This window comes from Leucopleurus acutus (genome assembly GCF_964270905.1).
Source record: "Leucopleurus acutus genome assembly, chromosome: 16".
Classification (NCBI taxonomy): domain Eukaryota; kingdom Metazoa; phylum Chordata; class Mammalia; order Artiodactyla; family Delphinidae; genus Leucopleurus; species Leucopleurus acutus.
In genome coordinates this window covers 31,507,786-31,532,479 of record NC_139158.1, presented here as the reverse complement: position 1 = coordinate 31,532,479, position 24,694 = coordinate 31,507,786, and the positions used below count along the sequence as shown (strand labels likewise).

The window sequence follows — 24,694 nt, the reverse complement described above, 5'->3', positions numbered from 1 at the left end:
GTTTTCTAATATCATGGCTTTTTATAGTTTGGCGAGTTGTGTGTGTGTGTGTGTGTGTGTGTGTGTGTGTGTGTGTGACGCAGAGAGAGAGAGAAAACAGAGAGAGATGCTAGCATGTTTTAGTGTTAGTTTCCTTTCCTATGTAATGCAAACAATCACAACTTACCCCTCAGGGTTGTGGAAAGATAAAATAAGATCACACGTATGATTTATATGAAGCATCTAGAGATTCCCTAGTTTGATGCAAGTATGGCAACCCGTGTAAGAGGAACTCACATTTGCCAACCACCAAATATGTGCCAGGAAGATGAAAGATGAACAGGGACATTAAAAGGATTTCTAGGGGTTACTGATTATAAATCATTACACACTTATCTTGGATTCCGCACAGCCGTCTTTTGCTTAGCGATCAGTGAGACTTGGAATTGAAACTACCCTTCATTTCATCAAGATGCTGAGCTAAAAAGCTCTGTGAGGTTAGCCTGGGAACTCAAGTTTATTTAACCCTCTACAAGTTTATTACTATGCAAAAAATGTGAAATCAGTTTCAAGCAAATGACTTGTGCCCCAAATATTTTTTAACCAAAAAAATCTATAAGTGAGGACCACCTGAATTTAGACATTTGATTATTCTCTCCTGGGTGATTTTTGATCGATGCAACTAGGGGCACAACTCCCGGGTGGGTGCTACTGGCATCTAGTGGGTGGAGGCCAGGGAGGCTGTTAAACATCCTACAGTGCCCAGGGCAACCTCCCACAGCAGAGAAGATACAGCCCACAGTGTCAACAGGCCCGAGGCGGAGACACTCAGGTCTATATATACATATGGATACAGATTAAATTTTTTACAAAATTTGGATAATTTTTATTATGGGTACATCATATTCCCAGTATTCCGCTGTCTGTGAAATGGTAGAATGTGGCATATTCTATTCAGCAACTCTCCATTGTTGGACATTTAGGTTGTTTCCTCTTTGTTGTTGTTAGAAACAATACTATGACAAATATTTTTTGTGTGTTTTTGCTTTTTTTCTTTTTTCTTTTGGCCTCCCTGTGCTGTATGCGAGATCTTAGTTCCTCGACCAGGGATCAAACCCATGCCCCCTGCAGTGGAAGCACGGAGTATTAACCACGGGACCGCCAGGGAAGTCCCAATATTTTTAACCTATATCTTTGTGCACTGCCCCCGTTATTTTCTTGGGATGAATCCTAAACACTGAGATTGCTCACTCGAAAGGAATAGGAAGCCGGCATCAGCTTATCCTCACACCAGCAGGACGTGAGCATGCCTTCTTGCTTACAGCTTCACTGGCACCGGGCTTTCCCATTTCTTTAAATCCTCAGGGTTCTTGTGGTGCCCACATGGCCACACTCAGAGTTCTGGGGCAGTCTGGCGGGGATGGGGCTGAGGTACTGGCACTGCCTCTGTTAGGGACATTAGGTGTTATAAGGGCAGGAGTCTCACATCTGCTGTCCCCAGGGGTTCTCACCATCTTTGTTTACTGCAGGATCCAGACACATCAGTCAGGCCGCAGCCAAAGTCGACGTTGAATTTGATTATGATGGGCCTTTGATGAAGACGGAAGTCCCAGGGCCTAGATCTCTGGTGAGTTGAGCACAGCTGAATGGTGTGTTTCAGAAAAGAGCAAAAAGTGTCCGTGGGGCAAGAACACAGCCAAGCTGAGGGCCCCGTATCCTTAGCTGCTTTCAGAGAGTTCACCATTAGAGATCCTGAACCTTAAACCAAGCCATTCCTTCATAAGAAGCCAAAGAAGTCTTCTCAGAGGAGATGTATCAGTTGTCTATTGCCACAGTAATGCTGTGTAACAAACAATCACAAAACCTCCGCAGCATACAAGTTGCTCATGCATCCAGGGTTAACTGGCAGTTGGGTAGGCAGCTCTCTTGGGCTCATCTACATGCCTGAGGGATGACTGGCTAGGCTTGTCTTGGGTCACTGTGGTGACTTGGCTCTGCTTTGTGCATCTCTCATGCTCCAGCCAGCCAGGCTGAGCTTGTTCTCACAGTGAGCGAAGAGGAGCGCTTGCTATAGGTCTCTTGAGCTAGGCTCCACACTGGCCCACCATCATTTCCACTTCATTCTGTTGGCCAAAGCAAGTTACATGGCTTGCTTTGAGTCCAGAGTCAGGGGCTGGGGCACAGCATTCCAACAACAGTGAAGGAACATGACGATGTGATATGGCACAGGGCGTGTATAGCACATGCCCCACTGAGCTTGATCTTAAAGGGCCACAAGGAGGAATTGGATGAAGGAGTGCATTCTGTTCTAGGCAAGGGGAATGGTGTACAGAGAAGCCCTCAGGGTGACAGTACAGGGTGTATGAGAGTAGCTCTGAATCCCTGGAGTTGATGTTAGCCTGTGAGATGGAAGAGACACAGGTGAGTGAGAGGTGTTGCTGCTTCTCCTCAAAGAAGCTACAAAACCTGCATACAACACAATTTGGAAGGCTGGTTAACCTTGATTCTGTGTTGTAATGTGCAATACTATTTCTAATGTTTGCACCTAAAATATAACAGTGTAAACCTTTTTAATACAAATTTATTTTCTTTGCATATTTTGCAGATTTTATCCACAGTGTCTTTTTTTTTAAGTCAAAAGCTGTCTCTTTTGTCATTGAAACTATATAATAAATACAGAAATCTTTGTACCGATGTAAATGATTGTAGTTATTTTGCATAGTCTTTTGCTGACAAAAGACTTTTTTCATGCATATTTCTATTGGGGAGGGTGGATTTTAATTTAATAATCATAAAATACTTGGAATAAATTTCATATTCTTGTCATGAATATTATTTTGTATTTTTACGTGGAAATACATAGTTTTATGACACTTGTTTTTAAAGAAGAAATCCTTGTAATAGTAAAACCACGAGTTTGTAATTCCCGGTTTCTATGTGGAATTGTACAAGCGGGGTGTTCAGATTATAATTATAAATGGTTCTTTGATGTGCAAATTTCTATTTTCAGTTAATTTTATTTTCCTAATGGGTGTTAAAGCCTTTTTTTACCCCTTAATAAAAAGAGAGCCCATGCTTTTCTGGACATTAGATAAATATCTTCAGCTTAAATTTTTTTGTTAAATAGTTTATTTGACTGTAATCTTTGAAGTGTCTAAACCTCCAGCCTGTCTGTTGTACTGGTAATTTAACTAGCAGGAATTGTTTCCTGCCAAATAATTCTTTTAAGCAATTTAAAAATATTTATAATATTGGGAAAACATGAAAGATTCTAAGCTGCTCTGGCAAGCATGTGTCCTTGCTCTAATGCATTTCTCTTCTCTCCTGCAGGAGTTAATGAAACAGCTGAATGTAATTCAGGTGAGTGGGGATGAAACAGCTGAATGTAATTCAGGTGAGTGGGGATGAAATAACAATCCTTCCATTGCTTCTTTGTTACAGTTTCACCAAAGGAGGCAAACACTTAATCTGTGCTGGCTCTTTTTAAAAACATGCAGCTGACTTTTTTTTTTTTTTTGCGGTACGCGGGCCTCTCACTGTTGTGGCCCCTCCCGTTGCCGAGCCCAGACTCCGGACGCGCAGGCTCAACGGCCATGGCTCACGGGCCCAGCCGCTCTGCGTCATGTGGGATCTTCCGGGACCGGGGCACAAACCGGTGTCCCCTGCATCGGCAGGCGGACTCTCAACCACTGCGCCACCAGGGAAGCCCATGCAGCTGACTTTTGATCTAAACATTTTTTTTCTAATTTCCCTTGTGATTTCTTCTTTGACTCATTGGTTATTTATGTGTTGTGTAATTTCCACATTTTGGTGAACTTCCCAAACTTCTTTCTTTCTTTCTTTTTAAATTTTTTAAAATTTTATTTATTTATTTATGGATGCGTTGGGTCTTTATTGCTGTGCGCGGGCTTTAGTTGCAGCGAGCGGGGGCTATGCTGCTTTGCAGTGCACAGGCTTCTCATTGCAGTGGCTTTTCTTGTTGGGGAGCACGGGCTCTAGTCATGTGGGCTTCAGTAGTTGTGGCACGCAGGCTCTAGACTGCAGGCTCAGTAGTTGTGGTGCACAGGATTAATTGCTCCGCGGCATGTGGGATCTTCCCGGACCAGGGCTCGAACCTGTGTCCCCTGCGTTGGCAGGCAGATTCTTAACCACTGCGTCACCAGGGCAGCCCCCCAAACTTCCTTCTGTTATCGATTTCTAATCTCATCTCATTCTGTTGGGGTTGGAAACTTATTTTGAGTGATTTCAATCCTTTGAAATTTATTGAGCCTTTTTTATGGCCTAGCATATCGTCTATTCTGGAAAATGTTCCACATGCGCTCGAGAGGGACATGAACCCTACTGTTGTTGGGTGGGGTGTTCCATGCATGTCTGTGAGATCTATTGATCTGGAGTGTATTCACGTTAATCTTCTGCCTGTTTGTTCAATCCATTGCTGAAAACCAGGTACCGAAGTCTCCAACTAGTCTTATAGAATTATTTTTCCCTTCAATTCTGTTGGGTTTTGCTTCATGTATTTTGGGGCTGTGTTATCAGGTGCTTATATGTTTATAGTCGTCTTAGTGGATGGACCCTTTTGTCATCATAAAACGCCTCTTTACCTCTAGGAACATTTTGTTTGTTTTACAGTCAATTTTGTCTGATATTAGTAGACACCATGGCATCTTTCTTATGATTGCTGTGAGAATCATATATCTTTTCCCATATTTTTACTTTCAACCTCATTTGTATTCTTGAATCTAAAGTATGTCTCATGTAGACAGTGTATAACTGAATCTTATTTTTTAACTTTTTTTTTATCTGAATCTTTTTATCCAGTCTGATGGTTTCTGATTTTTTTTATTGAATTGCTTAATCCATGCACAGTTAATGTTATTATTGGTGTAGTTGTATTTACAGCTTCCGTTTTATTTTTTGTTCTCTCTCTGTCTCATGTCTTTTTTGTTCCTCTCTTCATTTTCTACTAATTTTTTGTACATAAAGTGAATATCTTCTAGTGTACCATTTTCATTTCTTTCATAATCACTATATATTTTTTAGTTTTCTTAGGCCCTAAGGCTTACTATATACATTTTAACTTTTCAGAATCTTCTTCAGAGTTATATCTCAATCTTTTTTGTTGCGATATATAAAACACATAAAGAAAAAAATCATAAAATACAAATCCACAGCCTAATAAACAATTATAAAGCAAATCACCCATGTAATTACCAGCAGGGCAAAAAAATCCAACACTGCCAGCACCCACAGATACCGTCCATGTGTCCATAAATGGGCAGGACATGGCTTACTTCATCAATTCAAGCTTAATCCTGAAAGACTGAGGGTCTAAGGAATTGCAGTGAGCCTGATCCAGTCTCTCCTTTCCCCAAGAATGCAGAAGCTGTGCACTTTTTCTGCAATTACGAAGAGAGCCGAGGCAATTACCTGGTGGACGTGGATGGCAACCGGATGTTGGATCTTTATTCCCAGATCTCCTCTGTCCCCATAGGTAAGAGCTGGAAAATCAGTCCCTGAATGTAGCCTGTGTCTCTGTGTAGTTGTGGCTCTCCAGACTTCAGCCACTCCTTCCAAGATGTGCATCCGTGTGTGCAGCCAGACACTTCCCTCAAGGGCAGAGAAAAGGAACAAGTCATTCGTAGAGCATGTGTTACTAGGGACTTTACATGTCTTTTCTCATTTACTCCTCCCCCAAACCCCACAAGTATGGATCTGGGTACATATGTCCATTTTGTAGGTAGATGAGCAAAGCTTGGAGAGGAAGCATAGGTAGAATGTGAACCCATGTCCAATGTCAGCAGTCTTAGGATTCCTGGAAGAAGATGCTGAGGCAGGGATTTGGTGCAAGTGGTTAACTGAGGGAGAGCTCTTGGGAGAAAGGGCAGGGAGGGAGAGAGCAGAGGGCAAGGGGAAAGTAAGAAGGATGAGGTCTCAGCCAGAGACCAGCCACAGCCTGATTCCACGGGGGTCTCTGAAGCGGGCATTGCACCCCAGAGTCGGTCCCAGACCAAGGCAAAGAGGCTGGCCTTTTGGTACCCCTGGGCCAGTCGGTCCCTGCCCATCAGCTGCCAGAGGGAAGGACTTGTGTCATCTCTTGGGCGAAGCAGCTTCTATTCACCAGGGGCAATTTTCCAGAGAAGGAGGCAGCTGGAGCCATTAGCAGCGCTGCCCCCGCCCCCCCGCCAACACACACACACAGAGCAGCTGGGAGAGGGGTGGCTTGCCCAGGAAAGGTGACCTGGAGGGGCACCAGTAGCCTCTGCCTTACCAGGCTCCCGTCCTGGCCATCCAGAGCGAGGCTGTGCTGCTGCAGGAGGGCATGGCAGACGGGACAGACAGGGCTATTGGCACGTGCAGGTGGCTGCTGTTTGTAGCTCGGACGGTCGATGCTTCTTGGGTCAATGGATTACCCATGGCATCCGCTGGTTTGTAGGCTGAGCGTCGGATGAAACCTGTCCCTTAGTGGATGATGGCAGACATCCTGGGCTCCCCATCAACAGCTCCCCACCCCCCTCCAAGCCCCTGCACTCAGCCACCTGGGGTCTTTCCCCTGAGACCCCCCTTTAGGTCCCCATGCCTCTTCTGCTTTCCCCCTGCCCAGTCCCTTGAACCTATTTATTTCCCATTAAGATGAGATTCTATGGGAAAAGAATCTTAAAAAAAAAAAAAAGGGGAATGGATATATGTATATGTATAACTGATTCACTTTGCTGGACACCTGAAACTAACACAACATTGTAAATCAACTATATTCCCATAGGGGACTTCCCTGGCAGTCCAATGGTTAAGTCTCCGCGCTTCCACTGCAGGGGCGCAGGTTCGATCCCTGGTTGGGGAAGTAAGATCCCACATGCTGCGCAGTGCGGCCAGAAAATAAAAAATAAAAAGAATCATACCAAAAAAAAAAAAAAGCTATACTTTTTTTTCCCAATAAAATTTTTATTTTCCAATAAAAATTAAAATAAAAAAGAGATTTGGGGAATTCCCTGGTGGTCCAGTTGTTAAGACTCAGCACTTTCACTATGGAGGCCCAGGTTCGATCCTGCTTGGGGAACTAAGATCCCGCAAGCTGCACGGTGAGGCCAAATTAAAAAAAAAAAAAAGGATGAGATTCAACAGTTGGCAGATGACTCATTGTTTGGGGGAAGTTCATCATTCAGAGATCCCTTGGCCTCTGAAGGCGATTTGGAGTCCAAGATTTACAAAACCCTCTCTCCATATCCTGTTGGAGTGAACGGGATAAGATCTCGAGTTTTCCTGGGACTGTGGGCCAGTCTCTTCCCAGCTAACCTCTGCATCCTTCACACCACCCCCCACCACAACCACCCGGGGCTCCTTCTGCTTCAATCCCCAGCCAGCCAGCATCTCTATGGGGGGGTGGGAGGATCAGGCTAGCAGTAGCTGTTAAAAGACCAGAAGTTCTAAAAAATTCCCTCTCTGGCCACCTTTTTTCCCACATCTGTAGTCAATGAGATGATTTTTTTTTTTTTTTTTTTTGGGGGGGGCGGTACGCGGGCCTCTCACTGTTGTGGCCTCTCCCGTTGCGGAGCACAGGCTGCGGCCATGGCTCATGGGCCCAGCCGCTCCGCGGCATGTGGGATCTTCCCGGACCGGGTCACGAACACGCGTCCCCTGCATTGGTAGGCGGACTCTCAACCACTGCGCCACCAGGGAAGCCCGAGATGATTTTTTTAAACTAATAATTATTGAGAAATTACTGCCTGCCTTCCATGTTATCTCAGGTAATCCCTAAGACCGTCCTATACCATCGGGTCTTTTACCATCACTTCCGGTTTATTGATAGGGAGCCAGGTTTCAAGGGGTTGCAGCTTCCCCCAGCTGTCCAGGGAGCCCAGGATTTGAACCAATGACTCTGCCTCTCAAGCTGACTTCTGTAATAGCAGCCTCCCAGACAGCCGCCCCTGCCCTGCGGTGCAGGGGCCCATGGCATCAAAAGCCCAGGCATAGGATTTCCTGATCAGCGGGCCAGCTCTGCTTTCATCTCTCCTTCTGAAGCCAATAGGAAATGCTGCATCTGTGGCTTAATTTGATTCCCTGAAACTGTCTTATCTACTGAGGCAGAAAAGTCATAAATACCCAGGCAGCGTGATAAAGAGTCAGAGCTGGAAGACCTCTAGCCAAAGGTCAGTTGGAAAAGCCCCACAGAGTGTTCCTTCCTTGAGTACTGAGCACTCCCCAGCCTTGGTCCCAGCACAGCTGTGAGTGGGGCGGGGAGGGGTGGAGTGGAGAGGCAGAGGAACAATGTTAATTACTCTCTCCCTTGGTCCCCACATCACTGACCCAACCCACGCTCCCTGCATCCCGCAGAGTGAAACCACAGGCTTTTCAAATCTGTTCACTCTTTGATTCCATCAGGAGAGAGTCTCCCCTGGGTGATGCTGGGTCTTTAACACCTGAATCTACACTTGTTAATCTCTTGTTATGGAGGAGATCAGGCCCCAGGTTCAGAGCCTTGGGCAGCTTTCTTACCCTAGTGATAGAAAGTGTCCGTTCAAAAGTAAATCTTTTTTTTTTTTGGCTTCTCTGCAAAGCTTGCGGGGATCTCAGTTCCCGGACCAGGGATCGAACCGAGCCATGGAAGCAAAACCCTGGAATCCTAACCATTAGGCCACGAGGGAAATCCCAAAGTAAATCTCTTTAAATTAAAAAGTTAATTGGTTTAAAGAAAGTAGGTGCAAAATATGCATGATAAAAAAAATGTGATACTTGAAGACTGGGGGTTTTTCTCCAAAGTCTGCTTCCTGCTGCAAGAGTCACTGATGTGTTTTCTGATCTGTAACAGTTTTGAGTTCTAGCCTGTGTTACTGTATCTTCACATTGTTCCATCATTCAACCAATATCTATCGGGCTGAACACTTGGCATCTGCCTTTGAGGGTCCTGCATCTGGTCTCCTGACTTCAGTGCCTCCTACAAACTTGGCCTTCCTGCGCAAGTTGTTGCCAGGATTAGCAATAAGGAACAGAAAGCCCCCTGCACACAGATGCTCAGTAAATGGCAGTAAAGGCTCTGCAGAGCCCAGGACATCTGGCTCCAGTGCTGTGTGGGCTGGTCTTACTCTTCCCTCCTCTATAATCTCCCATTTTATCGAGCATCTACTATGTGCAAGAGACTTTGTGTTCAGTATTGCTAATCCTGGCAACAACTGATCTGCTGTTGATGGACATTAGGTTGCTTTCAAGCCTGCAGGTGTTGGCGAGTCACCATGAAGATAGGTATACACAGGTTTTTTGGGTTTTGTCTTTTTTTGCCGTGCCACCTGCGGCACGTGGGATCTGAGTTCCTTGGACAAGGATCAAACCCACATCCCCTGCAGTGGAAGCACAGAGTCTTTACCACTGGACCCCGAGGGAAGTCCCTACATGGGTTTTTATCCACGTGTAGGATAAATTCGTAGAAGAGCAATTTTGCGGAATCAAAGGGCATCCTCGGCCTTGTTGCGGGGTGGCAGGCCCAGGCTGGACATGAGCAAATGTGTTCAGGCAGCACCGGTTGTGCTGGTCGCAGAGTGCAGCCAGCATCCTTCCCTCCCTCAGTCCCTGACCGAATGCCTGTTGAGATTTGACTCAAGCGGTGGACACCGGCGGGGAAGGCAAGGACCATGTTTGCAATTCGTCACGCAGGCCTGGGGAACCCTCCCAACCCTGGTCACGAGTTAGCTTTAACCTTCATTCACTGTCTGTCTAGTCCAGTGTGTCTCCCACCTGAACATCAGAGTCATCCAGAGAACTAGTGGAAGATTTGGGGGCCTCACCCTGAGTGATCCTGAGTCAGGGGAATCTGGGCTGGGTCCCAGGAATGGGCCTTTGTGTGTAAAGAGAGTTGCAGGGTTGGAAGGGAAGGGAGGGGGCAGGCAATGGGAGGGAGGGGCATGGGACCCCCGGATCCGATGCTGGTCTCTAACCATATCTTCCTCTCCCCAGGTTACAACCATCCTGCTCTCATGAAACTCATCCAACAGCCTCAAAATGTGGTGAGTGCCCGGGTTATGCAGTGTTCACAGAGATTCAGAGGATCACTGGGGCAGCCTTTGGAAATAGTCCATCCCTTCAGTCATCCCTTAAGTTTTTATTGAGCACATACTATGCGCTAAGCGCTTGGTACGCCTTGGGTGAGCCCTGCTCCCATGGAGGCAGCCAGTTAGCCACACACATAAGTAGAGAACTGCAAACATACTAAGTGCTACAGACCGAGGCAGTCAGTGTTATGTGGGCATAAAACAGTGATAATGATAATAATGAACAATATTTACGAGCATAATATGTGCAAACACTGTGGCTGGCACTTCACAGATTGAATGTTGCCAAGTCTATGAGGCAGCTACTGTTGTTATCCCTGTTTTACAGAGGAGGGAACTGAGGCACAGAGAGGTTAAGTATTTGTCCAAGGTCACACAGCTAGAGGAGGTGCTGGGAATAAAACCCACAGGAGCTGGGCTTTCTGGGGATGGAGGGGCCGGGGGTCAGGGAAGAGCGGTCCCTGCAGGGAGAGGAGGGTGGGAGGGAGAGGAGCAGAGAGCTTCAGGAACAAAAGAGGACAGCACAGCCAGGGCAGAGAGGGCCAGGAAGGATCCAAGTATGACTGGAGTGGCAGGCAGGGGGCAGGTGACACACAGTTTCTCATCCTCGGCACTGTTAACATGTTAACATGTTAACACTGTTAACAGAGATTCTTCTCTGTTGTGGGCGCCGCTGATGATTGATGACACTGGCTGTAACACACACGTGGAGACATGCCTACATGCTGAGTGTACTGCTGAATGAATTTTCCCTTGTAACCCAGTGTTTCCCAACTTTCTTTTTTCAATTATCGCTCCATTAAGGAGCTTTTTTAGACATTAGTTTCCTGTTGCTGCCATCACAAACTGCCACCAGCCTAGGGGTTTAAAACGTCACGCATTTATGGTTTCACAGATCTTGTGGGTCCGGAGTCTGGCCGGCTCAGCTGAGTGCTCTGCCTTGGGGCTCACGAAGCTGAGGTCAGCTCTCAGCTGCAAGCTCTGGGGGAGGATCCGCTTTGGGGCTCGGGCAGGTCGTTGGCAGGGTTTGTTTCACGTGGTCCTTCCATCGTCAAGCCAGCAACGGCTGGTCCAATCCCTCTCTCTGCCGCTGCCCTCGGCAAAGGGCTTGTGTGGTTGCACGAAGCTCATCCAGAAAATCCAGAACAGCCTCCTTTCTGAACTGAATATGAAGCTTACTTACGTCTGCAAAGTTCCCTCTGCCACGTGATACTGGGTTGACCAAAAAGTTCATTGCGATTTTCCCAGAAAAACCCGAACGAACTTTTTGGCCAAGCCAATATATTCACAGTCCCGGGGATGGAATGAGGGTTGGGACATCTTCTTGGGGCATCTTCATAATTGTGCCTACAACACACCTATGGGGTGTGGTGTATATGTATACAATGTGGTACATACGTAGATAATAAGCACCATAGAGATGTCTGTGCTTTCTACATCACAAGGGTAAGATGCTTTTCACCCCCACTGAATTCAACATGCCCTGACCCAGTTCCTATTCCCCCAGACCAAATTAGGCCGACCACTCCCGTTACTTCTAACGGCACATGAGTAGAATTGTACTGGCTGTGCCCTTTATCACGTCTGGCTTATTTCACTCAAAATCCATCTGAAGATGCATCCTTGGTAGCCGCAGAGGATCCATCCTCCTGGCTCTAATCATTCCATTGTGTGAACACGCTGCAATTAACATCCTGCCTACCACTGATGAGCATCTGGGTCGCTTGCTACTGTGAACCTTCCAGCGTGTCTTTCAATGGCACATTCACGCGTCCCATGATACAAGGCCAGTCCATCTCTGGCCATAGTGAGCGCACACAGTTGGCCTCAGCAGATCCTGCCGGACAGTTTTCCAAACTGGGGTGGGAAATCTTCTCCCTCCAGCAGTGTGAGAGCTCCGGCCACTCCCCACCCTCCCGGGCATTGCCTGTCATTGGGGCTTTCATTTTTCTCAGGTGTGACATACGTGTCCACACATGACAAAGAGTGTGATTCCTAAAAGGAAATCAAAGAAAAGCAGGGGGCCTGAGAGCCCGACCACGTCAGGAACCGACTATCCAGTCTTAAACGTTTTCCCTTGAATCTGAACAGCAGAAGATAATAGGAAAGAACTCGGGTCCTCTTTACCTATGGGTGTGCCCGCCTGGGAGGGGCCTGGACGTGGTTCTCACCTCCAATTAGTTGACAAGTCTAGGGGCTGCTCCAGCAGAAGCCGCGTCCTCCGGAGGGTGTCTGGCGAGGCCCGTCGGTGGCTCCAGGCATGTGTTTACATTCAGAGCCCCACTTTGTTTCGAAACGTTCTGCGGATCCCAGATGCCTCAGCAGTTGGTGCTAAAAAACTATGTCAACAAACACACCAGACACATTTGCAGTGTCAGCTGCCTCCGGAGGCACAGTTGCCCAGCAGCACGTGACTTCCAGGCCCAGGGATTCTGATTTCGGGGGATGCCCTGCCCCCACCCATCCTGCCCGGAACCTGGACCTGGATGCCACCCCCCATCCTCCCTTCTCCCACCCTGTCCTGGGCCTGTCCTGGCTCTGCCCCCAACTTCCACTTGGAGTTTCCTCAACAGCCCCTCTTCATCACTCCCTCCCACCTCCACGTCTATTCTCACCTCTTCCAAACCACCCTCCAAGCTGCGCTGTGCCTGGAACCCTCTCCTGGTACCTACTGCCTTCAGGATGCATCCCAGCTCCTCCACTGCAAGTGTAAAGCCCTTTGTGATCTGGCTTCTGCTTCTTCAGCCTCACTTCTTGACATCTGTTTGCTTACTGATGGACAGAGTGCCTACTATGTGCTGGGCACTGTCCTTGGTGCTGGATTTGATGGCGAGATCACAGTCTAGATTACAGTCCAGAACAGTCTAGACCACAGTCTGGATCACAGATTAGATCCCTCTAGATCACCACCTAGACCGTAGTCTGGATCATGGTCTAGATCACAGTGTGTGCTGACGTCCTGCAGAGGGCACGGGGACCGGCACAACCTTAGAGAAGTGACAGCTGACCGCCACAGGCTCAGCAGAGTATATCTGGGGCATCAGACCAGACGACCGTTGATTGACATCTTGGGTCTTCCAAACTCTTAGCGGGAAATGCGCTCAGGTGGTGGTCAAGGTATTTTACCTGTCCTGGGCAGGCTCCTGCCAAGTCATTGAAGTTCTGAGAAGGGCTTATCAACCCTTTTGTACCCCAAACACATCATCCATTATTCATGTGCCATGTCACCTGGATCCAATATCTGGGTTCCAGTTAGAACTTCTTACGTCACCAGGGCCATCTCATTACATTGCCCACAGGTTACACAATAATTTTGGGGCATTGCACATGCCCCGCCATTGCAATGTGTGATGAGTGCCAACTGACATCCGTGGCACCTTGGCTAGGCTGGCTGGAGGGCAGCTCGCCTGGTCAGCTGAGACATCAGTGTGACCTCCAGGCCTTTTCACCTGCGTGATTCTGTCCTTCAAGACTGAGCTCCTGCCTCATCTGTATGTTGTGTTTTCCCACTGGCTCCTTCTGAGCACCCAAGAAGGGATCCTCATGTTTGCAAATGAGGATTCTAAGGACCAGAGAGGTTAAGTGACTTGCCTCAGGTTGCACAGCCACTTAAACCAAAGCTCATTCTCTTCCCGCTACAGCAGGTCTGATGGCGAGGATTCTAGAAACCTGTCCTCAATTCTGCTACCCAAAGTCCCAGGTATCTTCTGTTCTTCATGAATATCACGTTTTGCCAAACAGGAGTACCACCTCCACATCTTCCCTGGGCCCAGATAGGCAGCCACGCTGCCAGCCCGGCCATCCCCTCTGTGAGCCGCTTCCCCCGCTGCCAGTGATGGCAGTTCGCCTCCACCCTGATCTCGTGCTGTGCTTGATTTCTTTGGAGCCCCATTAATAACTCGAAGCCAAAACAAAAGGCCCCTCGGCAGCCCCCACAGGCCACCCAAGGGCTCTGGGCTGTGCCAAGTAAACTCGTGTCCGGCACTGACATTTTTGGGTGGAGACTGCTTGCGGCGTCTGGCAGAGGGTGGGATCTGAAGTCAGCAAACCTGGGTTTGAGTCGTGGTTCTGCCCCTTCCCGTCTGTGTGACTTGAGACAGGATGCTTGACCTCTCTGGGCCTCCGTTTCCCCAGCTCTACAGTGAAAACGGTTAACTCCCTCCACCGCTTATCCTAGACCCACCCGGCTGGTCACAAAGAAGAAGAGGCAACAGAGGTATGAGCCTGCCATGAACTCTAGTGGGCCACGCCAAATCCCAGTGCCACCAGAAGGATGAGTGCTGGGGCCTCCCTATCCTTGGGTTTCCTCCGATGGAGTGATGCCCCCATTTGGATTTGCACTGAGTTTATTACACGATTGAGTCCGAGAGAGAGAGGGGTGCCTGAGAAGTTCCCAAATCCCAGGCTCAATCAAACCTTCCATACTTTTTAATTTGATGTTTTTATTTTTATTATTTATTTGGCTGTGCGTCTCGGCTTGCGGGACCTTAGTTCCCTGACCAGGGATTGAACCTGCACCCTCGGCAGTGAAAGCGCCGAGTCCTAACCACTGGACTGCCAGGGAATTCCAGACTCAGTGTTTTTATTTTTGACTAATTTCAGATTTACAAGTTGTGAAGATAGTTCCCATCTACCTTTTACCCAGTTTCCCCCAAGGTTAACACCTCACCTCTCTATGGTACCCTTGTCAAAACTAAGAAATTAACATTGGTGCGTTGCCTACCACAGACTTCATTCAGATTTCCCCAGTTTTTCCACTAGTGTCCATGATTTTGGTCCCCAGAATCCAATCCAGTACGCTGCATTGCATTTAGTACAATCCCTTTCTATTACCCAAATCCACTTCCTGATGACCTCATTGCTTGTCCATTGAGCAGACAGACCCCTCCCAGACTCTTACCAAGCCTTCCAGGGGGCACTGGCTAGACCTGGAGGGACTGGACCGCTCTATTCTTATCCCCATTTGCATTTCCATTTGTGTCTTTTCCATAATGGTGGACACGTGTCATCATTATACATTTATCAAAACCCATAGAAGGTACAACACTCAGCGAACCCTAAAGTAAAATTGTAACATTCTTTTTACACGACATTTTTCTGGCAATACATCACCTTCAGTTAATGCGCCTTCGTTTACTTAACCTAACGTTGGCATTTAGAGTGGTTCTCTTTTTTGTTGTAAATAACACTCCCTCTTTCCTGGGTATCAGAAGCGAGTGTCTGTTTAGCGTCAGGCTTGCATTGTTGATTTCCTTACAGAGGGAAATCCTTCTCTGGACGCACATCTATCAAAATGGTGCGGGGCGGCGGTGGGGGGGGGGAGGAATTTTTCTAACACTGCTTTTTCATATGCAGCTCATTCATTTATTAACCAGCTCCCTCATCAGATTGCTCTCCTAAGGCTCATTCTATATAGAAATTGCAGAGCTACTGAAGCCGCTTTTTTCACCTTTTTTTTTTTTTAAATTAAAGTGTAATTCACATGCAGTCAAATCCATCCTTTGCAGGTACAGTTCTGTGGTTTCAACAAATGCATAATCTGGGAATTCCTGGTGGTCCGGTGGTTAGGACTCCACGCTTCCACTGCAGGGGGCACAGGTTTGATCCCTGCTCGGGGAACTAAGATCCCACAAGCCACGTGGCCAAAAAATAAATAAATAAAAACTTAAAAAATTTTAAAAATGCATAATTGTACAGCCACTGTCAAAACCCGGACATTTGCACACCCATATTCATACTGTTCACAGTAGCCCAAAGGTGGAAGCAACCTAAGTGTCCATCAGCAGATGAACAGATACAGGAAATGTGGCATATCCATACAGTGGAGTATTATTCAGCCTTAAAAAGGAAAGGAGAAAAAAAAAAAAAGGAAAGAAAATCTGCCATATGCTGTAACATGGATGAACCTAGAGGACATTATGCTAAGTGAAATAAGCCAGTCGCAAAAGGACACATAATGTTTGATTCCACTTATTTGAGGTGGTTAGCGGCCTCAAAATCAGAGACAGGAAGTAGAATGCTGGTGGCCAGGGGCTGGAGGGAGGGGAGAATGGGGACTCAGTGTTTAGTAGGGGCAGAGCTCCAGTTTTGTAAGATGAAAGAGTTCTGGAGACGGATGGTGATGATGGTTGCATAACGATATGAATATTCTTAACATTACTGAGAATTATATGCTTAGAAATGACTAAGATGGTAAATTTTATGTTACTTGTTTTTTAACCACAATCCAAAAAAATCCAGACACAAACCATTCATCTCCCCAAACATTCCCCTGAGCCCATGGGTAGCCGATCGCACCCCAGCCCCTGACAGCCATGAGCTGTTTTCTGTCCCAATAGTTCTGCCTTTTCCAGAATGTCGTAGGAATGGAGCCCTGCAGTGGGTGACCCTCTGATTCCAGCTTCTTTCACTCGGCATCGTGACTTTGAGATTCTCCCGTGTTGTTAAGTGTGTGGGTAGATTGTTCCATGTCATTGCTGAGCAGTGTTCCATGGTGTGCCTATACCACGGTCTATTTATCGTTTCCCCAGTGGAAGGACATTTGGGCTGTTTCCATTTCTTGGCAACTGAAGATAAAAGCCACAACAAACCTTCATATCCATTCACATCTTTGTCTGACATATGCTGTCATTTTTCTCTTAGGTAAATACCTCAGAGCGAACTGCTGGGTCATAGGGTGTGTGTCTGTTTAACATTATAGGAGACTACCAACCTGTTTTCCAAAGTGGCCGCACCACGTTACATCCCCACCAGCCATGAATGAGAATTCTCACCAGTAATTGTTATTGTCCATTTTTTGTTTTTCAATCATTCTGATTTTTTTTTTAAGATTACAGATTCAGAGGGAGGTGCAAAAAATAGTACAAAGAGGTCCCATGTATTTTCTATCCAGTTTTCCCCAATGGTAGCATCTTACCTAGTGATAGTGCAATATCCCAACCAAGAAATTGACACTTTGTTTTAAACCCAGAGCAATCCTAGTGGATTTCTCTAAAAACGCAGGGAAGTATTTATATCATTCCCCACAGCGTGGAACACATCTACTCTGAAAAGCATCGCTGGTGGGTGGGAGCTGGGTCAGGTCGAGAAGTCACTGCTGGTCTCCTGGCTTTTTTGCAGAGCACATTCATCAACAGACCTGCCCTCGGAGTCTTTCCTCCTGAGAACTTTGTGGAGAAGCTCCGGGAGTCCCTGCTCTCAGTGAGTCTGTGGGGACAGCTTGCCACCGTGAGAACCCACCTCTGCCCTTCACCACGCTGGCCCGCAGCTCTGGTCTCCAGGAGGCTGGAGCAGCAGGGAAGGAAAGAACTGAGATCCATAATGATTAAGGATGGGATGTTTCTACTTCAGTCTTGCTCTTCGTGCTGTTTCTTTCATGAAGAGTCTTTTTAATTTTCCTTTGCAAGAAAAGCTGTGATCCCTTGTGTGCGGGAAAAAGGGAACCTGGGGAAGTTAGTATTGATCCCACGACAGGGCCTTTGCCTGTGCCCTTCAGTCCTCCTTTGGGTTTCAGTTGCTACAAGGATTAGAGTCCTTCAGAACCCCGAATTCCCACCTGTAAAATGTGGGTGTCTCTGGGCAGAGGTTGCGTCAGGAGGGATGTCTGGGCTTTTCTTCGCCTTTTTTCCTCTCTGGGCTCCAACCTAGGGCCTTTTGGGGCCTCTCGACCACCCCGCCCCAGTCAGACTGCCTCCGGGACTGCATCCCTGTTTCCCTCACAGCCTCCCACAGCCTCCAGGGCCCAGTGTGCAGCCCCTGCAGAGGCCCCGCTCCAGCTGAGGGGGTGGGGAGCCCACAGCTGTTTCCCTCCCACAGGTGGCTCCTAAAGGCATGTCCCAGCTCATCACGATGGCCTGCGGTTCCTGCTCCAACGAAAACGCCTTCAAGACCATCTTCATGTGGTACCGGGTGAGGTTTGGGGCTTGTATGCATGCAACGTGCACACACACACACACAGGCCCCCCAGCCCCCAGCCACACACTCATCCCTTGTCCGACTGTTCATCCCAGCTGGCCAGAGTACTGGACATCAGTGGCCATGGTTGAAATCCAAGGAGGGCCACTGCCTGGACCGGGTTTTCCAAACATCCTGGCAGTGTGTAGTGTAAAACCTCCCCAGTGTTATTATACTGTGTTACCTGAAATAACTACCATCTCACAGATCTTCATTGTTGCCAGTAGAATAGTAAAGCAGCTTATTCATCCATCTATTTATTTCATCACAAGGACAATGGATGGTCTCATGCTTCAGTCGATACGTGTAATGTCGACGCGTATATGATCAGCTTTTGAGAAAGCATCCCCTCGTTGACTAGATGTTGGTTTGGGTGGAAAGTGGGAGCCCTTCCTGCCCCAGAGCATCTCTGAGAGTTTGTTCTGTTCCATTTTATCAGAGCAAGGAAAGGGGCCAATCGGGTTTCTCCAAGGAAGAGCTGGAGACGTGCATGATCAACCAGGTGAGCCCAGCATCCCCTCCTCCTCATGCGTGGGGGCCTGTCCTCCTCAAGTAGGAGGGTGTCTTAGTTAGCGCAGGCTGCCATAACAAAACCCCTAGACAGGGTGGCCTAAGCAACAGACATGTATGATGTATTTTTCTCACAATCCTGGAGGCTGGAAGTCCAAGGTCAATGTGCTGGCCAATCCAGTTTCCCAGGGCAGGCTCTCTTCCTGGCTTGGGGATGTCCACCTTCTCACTGTGTCCTCCATCTATCTCAGGGAGAGGGATCAGGCTCTCTGGTGCCCATTCCTATAAGGGCACTAATCCCATCACAGGGCCCCAACCACATGACCTCGTCCAACCCCAAGTACCACCCAAAGACCCCATGTTCAGATACCATTACACTGGGGGTTAGGGCTTCAATATATGAACTTGAGGGTGACTTAAACATTCAGTCCACAACAAGGGATCCTCAAGCATTCCAACCCCCTAGTCCATTCCCTTGGTGTCAAGGCCGGCCGAGTGGAACTCTTCCGACTAGCACTCATCAGTTTCCCAGGACAGCTGCCTGTATTTGACCCGTCTAAAGTGGCATTTCATGTATTCTCTAGAATAATCCAAAATGTCAACACAAATGTATGTGCAGGGGTGTTCACTCGTTGGTGTTTAGATTGGCAACCACCTGTATATCCAGTAATGGGGAAAGATGGATTAAGTGTAGGGGTTCCAAGTGGAACCCCAGCAGTTCAGGGAGGCACCAAGGGGGCCAGTGTTGGGGTACAACAGTCGGGGGTGCACGGGGAAGACCAAGTAAGGCTCCAAGATTCCCAGCCAGCTTCAATCAGAGCAGGCCAGTCCTTCCCCTAAATCCCACTATGATTGAGGCAGAAGTGTATACCGCTTAGAAAAAGGGGTGGGGGGGGCGGGTGTCTGCAGATCGAGAGCCACTGAATTCAGTTACCCACTGTGTCCAGACACAAAGTTCTGCAGCTAGAATAATCACAAAGGGTTTCTCTTGGCCTGGAGACACGTGTGCTATAATTTAGTGAAAACAGTGGGATGTAAGTTGCATAGGCACTGTGCTCTCAACCATGTAAATCAGCACAGGGGCACACCTCAGAGATATTGGGGGTTCGGTTCCAGATCACCCCGGTAAAGCAAATATCGCAATAAAGTGAGTCACATGATATTTTTTAGTTTCTCAGTGCATAGAAAGTTATGTTTATACTATACTGTAGTCCATTAAATGTGCAATAGCCTTAACGTCTTAAAAAAATGTACACACGTTAATCCAAAAATACTTCATTGCTGAAAAATGCTAACCATCATCTGAGCCTTCAGGGAGTTGTAGTAGCAACATCACAGATCACCGATCGCAGGTCACCATGACAAGCAGAATAATAACCCAAAAGTCGCAAATATTGTGAGAATTACCAAAATGTGACACAGAGACACGAAGTGAGCAAATGCCGTTGGAAAATGGCTCCAGAAGACTTGTTCCATGCAGGGTTGCCACAAACCTTCAATCTGTAAAAAAGTGCAACATCTGTGAAGTGCAGTAAAACAAGCTACGCCCTATATATCACATTTGGAGACTAACAAAGGCATGACGAGAGGGCATTCTGGGATTTGTGGGAAGAGGTCTTGGAGCTTTTCCCGGGGGTCTCAGGGACCCAGTGGAGATCAGCCGGCCTGAGAAAATGCCATACAACCTCCCAGAGACTCAGGGGCCCCCAAGGTGGCCTCTGCCGTGTCCCCAACGGCTCCTGAGTCACTGGAGGCAGGTCTGATTCCCTTGCCAGCTGGAGGGTCAGAAGGCAGTGCTGCTGTGCCATTTGCTTGGGGCTGGAAGAAGACTGGGGTTCATGAGTCCCTCCTGAGCTCAGGGGCAGCCCTGTGGGGACAGGGAAAGCTGGGGGTCCCACCCTCCCGCTCTGGCCCAGCAGACCTCATCCAAAGCCTGGGCGTGTCCTGTGTGGGGCCCAGCTCAACCTCAGGTCACAGGAGGCAGGTACCACCACCAGCACCTGGCCCATCTGTGGGCTGTGGGAGCAGTCGGGGGGGGGGGGGCAGGGGGATTGAGGCAGGGGAGTTTGAAAAGCCTGCGGACGCCTGCCAGTGATGGAAAGGAGAAAGGTGGGTGGTGAGGGCCCAGGGCCAGCGTGCCCGCCCACCTTCAGGCTTGACCGAGAAAAATGGGCCCACGTGGTGCAGAACTTGTGAGAAGACAGAGGTTCAGGATCTCTTGATAAAAATCTCTTGATAAAAAACAAACAGAAAAACAAAAAAAACAAACAGAAAACACCACGTGTGGGCTGGATACAGACCTCTGGAGTCCAGTTTGTAACTTCTGCCTGAGAGGGGATCCCGGTTCTCCTGAGACTTTCGTACTCCTCGAGGTTCGTGGGGGCCACCATGTGGGTCCCCAGCTCACAACCCTGACTGACGGCTGTTTCTTGGTTCCAGGCCCCCGGGTGCCCCGACTACAGCATCCTCTCCTTCATGGGTGCCTTCCATGGGAGGACCATGGGTAAGGAGGGCCGTGAGATCCCAAGGTGGCAGGTAGAGTAATAATAACAACAACAACAATAGTGACGGCTGCCTCTGATCTGACGCTGGCGGCTTCCACGTATTGTCTCATTGATTGCATACCGTTCCCTGGAGACTGGGGATGGCTGTTGCCACTTTGCAGATGTGGAAACTGAGGCTGGGCAAGGGAAGGAACATTCCAAGCCCATGCAGTGGCCGAGCTAGGATTTCAGTCCTTGTCTCTCTTCCTTCAAAGTCTGTGTTAGTCTGTGATAGATCAGAAAGCAAAGACACACACACACACACACACACACACACACACACACACACACACACACACACACAGACACACACACAGACACACACAGATTAAGACACATGGGTGCCACTTCAGCTTCAGGATGTTCCCAGAACTGGGGTTCTGCAGGCACCGGGCCTCCCTGGGCTGCCCCGTCTCCTCCTCAGAGACCATCCATCCTCCTTCCCTGAGCCAACCTCTGCTCTTCTGTTGTGCTGGGCTTAGGTTGCTTAGCGACCACGCACTCCAAAGCTATTCACAAGATCGACATCCCTTCCTTCGACTGGCCCATTGCACCATTCCCACGGCTGAAGTATCCTCTGGAAGAGTTTGTGAAAGAGAACCAACAAGAAGAGGCCCGTTGTCTAGAAGAGGTAACCCCCAGGTCCTCCCCTCCCCTCCCCCTCAACCCCTCACCCCAAGACTTAGCCCCGGGGAAGAGGAACACACAAAGAGTTTATCCAGGGACCCGCGTGGCGCTCCCTGGGTGGGACGGAGGGACGGGGGCGCTTCGTGCCCCAATGTTCCATGTTAGGAAAGGTACTGAGACATTGATTTTGCCACCCAGCCTCCATCACCCCGCTTCTGGTACCAACTTCTGTATCATGTGAGTTTCTTTGGGGACAAGCTTCATTGCCTCTGGAGTAAGAGAAAATGAATTGATGGAAAGAATACAGGGCAGCTCACAGGAAAAACAATTCCATGGGATCCTGTAGTCCACTGTGTGTCAGTCTTCTCCAGAATCCTGGGGCTTTTTTGGGAGCCCTGGAGGTTGCAGTGGGGGCGGGGAGGGACTAAGGATGGGCAACTCTGGTCCCCGTGCCTCCACTTCAACCACAACAGCCCCCCTTTGATCTGTCCCATATATTGGGGTTCCATGTAAGACATTGGAAGGATTCTGTTGCAGGGTGGGGGGTGGCGGGGAATGGGTATCACTCTTCAGATTTGGATTTGAGCTCACATAAGGCTGGTTTGCCTCTCAAGCTCATCATTCTTTTTAATTAATAGTTAACACCTACTAGGTGTAAAGCAAGGTGCTAGGCGCTGGGTATTTAGTGGTAAATAAAAGAGACAAGGTGATGCAGTCCAAGCAAAATGAGGCAAGCTAAATGTCACTACAGCTTTTCTAGTAACTACATTTTTTAAAAGTAAAAATAATTGGGTGAAATTAATTTTAATAACATTTTATTGAACCCAGTGTATCGAAAATATTGTGTCATGTCATTAATATTTAAAAATCATTGATGACATGTTTTTATAGTCTTTTTTTCGTGTTAGATCTTTGAAACGCTGTGTGTGTTTTACACGTAGAGCACATCTCAGTTTGGACCAGCTACATTCCAAGCGCTTGCTAGCCACACGTCTTTCCTGCATCCTATCAGAGAGTATAGGGTAGTCAGAAACACAGCACTGGACAAATAAGCAAGAAAATAGCTATATGATGACAAATTGCAGATGACACTGATTGCAAAGAAAAGCATCTTAGAGCTTCCCTGGGGCAACTGGTGAGACCGAGGCTAAAACTGCATCATCCAAATAGAAGGTTTTTCCTTAATTCTGCATAACAGGGAAAGATTGTACTTGTTACTCTATCCAGGTGTATGGTTTGGGTTTTTTCAATTATGTGTAATTATGAAATTATTTAAAAAGTATCACAATTATTTTTTTTATTTTTTATAAATTTATTTATTTATTTTTATCTTTGGCTGCATTGGGTCTTTGCTGCACGCAGGCTTTCTTTAGTTGCGGTGAGCGGGGGCTACTCTTCATCGTGGTGCACGGGCTTCTCATTGCAGTGGCTTCTCTTGTTGCGGAGCGTGGGCTCTAGGTGCGCAGGCTCAGTAGTTGTGGCTCGGGTGCTCTAGAGCGCAGGCTCAGTAGTTGTGGCGCACGGGCTTAGTTGCTCCACGGCATGTGGGATCTTCCCAGACCAGGGGTCGAGCCCGTGTCCCCTGCATTGGCAGGCGGATTCTTAACCACTGCACCACCAGGGAAGCCCCAAGTATCACAATTATTAGTCTTTAATTATCTGTAAGAAGATGCCCATTTTAGAGCAAGAGTTCAAGAAATATAACCTCTTGGGGAAAATAAGATGCTTTTCTCACTGTTAACTGTTAAACATTTTTTTCTTATAATGACCTATAATGGAGGAGAATCTGAAAAAGAATATGTGTGTGTGTGTGTGTGTGTGTGTATGTAACTGAGTCACTTTGCTGTACACCAGAAACTAACACATTGTAAATTAACTATACTTCAATTTTAAAAAATAGTTTAAAAAAGTTAAATTTTTATTTTTATTTTTTGGCTGCGTTGGGTCTTCGTTGCTGCACGCGGGCTTTTCTCTAGTTGTGGCGAGCAGGGGGCACTCTTTTTTGCGGTGCGCGGGCTTCTCATTGCGGTGGCAAAGTGATTCAGTCATATATATATGTGTATATATATGTATATATATATTCTTTTTCAGATTCTTTTCTATTATGGATTATTACAAGATATTGAATATAGTTTCCTGTGCTATACAGTAGGACCTTGTTGGTTATCTGTTTTATATATAGTAGCTTGTATCTGCTAATGCCAAACTCCTAATTTATCCCTCCCTCCCCACACTTTCCCGTAAGTTTGTTTTCTATGTCTGTGAGTCTGATTCTGTTTTGTAAGTAAGTTCATCTGTATTTTTTTTTCATTTTTTTTTGGCCACACCGTGTGGCATGCGGGATCTTAGTTCCCCAACCAGGGATCGAACCCATGCCCCCTGCAGTAGAAGTGCAGAGTCTTAACCACTGGACCACCAGGGAAGTCCCTGTATGGTTTTTTAGATTCCACATATAAGCGATATCATATGACATTTGTTTTTTTCTGTCTGGCTTACTTCACTTAGTATGATAATCTCTAGGTCCATCTATGTAACTGCAAATGGCATTATTTCATTCTTTTTTATGGCTAAATAATATTCCATTGTATATTAATACCACATCTTCTTTATCCATTCATCTGTCAATGGACATTTAGGTTGCTTCCACCTCTTGGCTATTGTAAATAGTGCTGCTCTAAACATAGGGGTGCATGTATCTTTCAAATTAGAGTTTTCTCTGGATATATGCCCAGGAGTGGGATTGCTGGATCATATGGTAACTCTATTTTTACTTTGTTAAGGAACCTCCATACTGTTCTCCATAGTGGCTGCACTAATTTACATTCCCACCAACAGTGTAGGAGGGTTCCCTTTTCTCCACACGCTCTCCAGCATTTGTTATTTGTAGACTTTTTAATGATGGCCATTCTGACTGGTGTGAGGTGATACCTCATAGTAGTTTTGATTTGCATTTCCCTAATAATTAGTGATGTTGAGCATCTTTTCATGTGTCTGTTGGCCATCTGTATGTCTTCTTTGGAGAAATGTCTGTTAGGTCTTCTGTCC

General features: G+C 47.3%; 1 protein-coding gene across 1 annotated transcript in view; it reads left to right on the top strand.

Annotated features, from left to right (window-relative positions):
- Positions 1-24,694, top strand: part of ABAT (4-aminobutyrate aminotransferase) — an 88,319-nt gene that overhangs the window by 53,634 nt on the left and 9,991 nt on the right. Inside the window, exons 3-11 of the mRNA XM_082858082.1 lie at positions 1,509-1,606; positions 3,310-3,339; positions 5,353-5,470; positions 9,922-9,971; positions 17,136-17,216; positions 17,832-17,924; positions 18,409-18,471; positions 20,919-20,982; positions 21,505-21,653. Coding sequence (XP_082714208.1) covers positions 1,509-1,606; positions 3,310-3,339; positions 5,353-5,470; positions 9,922-9,971; positions 17,136-17,216; positions 17,832-17,924; positions 18,409-18,471; positions 20,919-20,982; positions 21,505-21,653 — 746 coding nt within the window. The remainder of the gene's footprint in view (positions 1-1,508; positions 1,607-3,309; positions 3,340-5,352; positions 5,471-9,921; positions 9,972-17,135; positions 17,217-17,831; positions 17,925-18,408; positions 18,472-20,918; positions 20,983-21,504; positions 21,654-24,694) is intronic.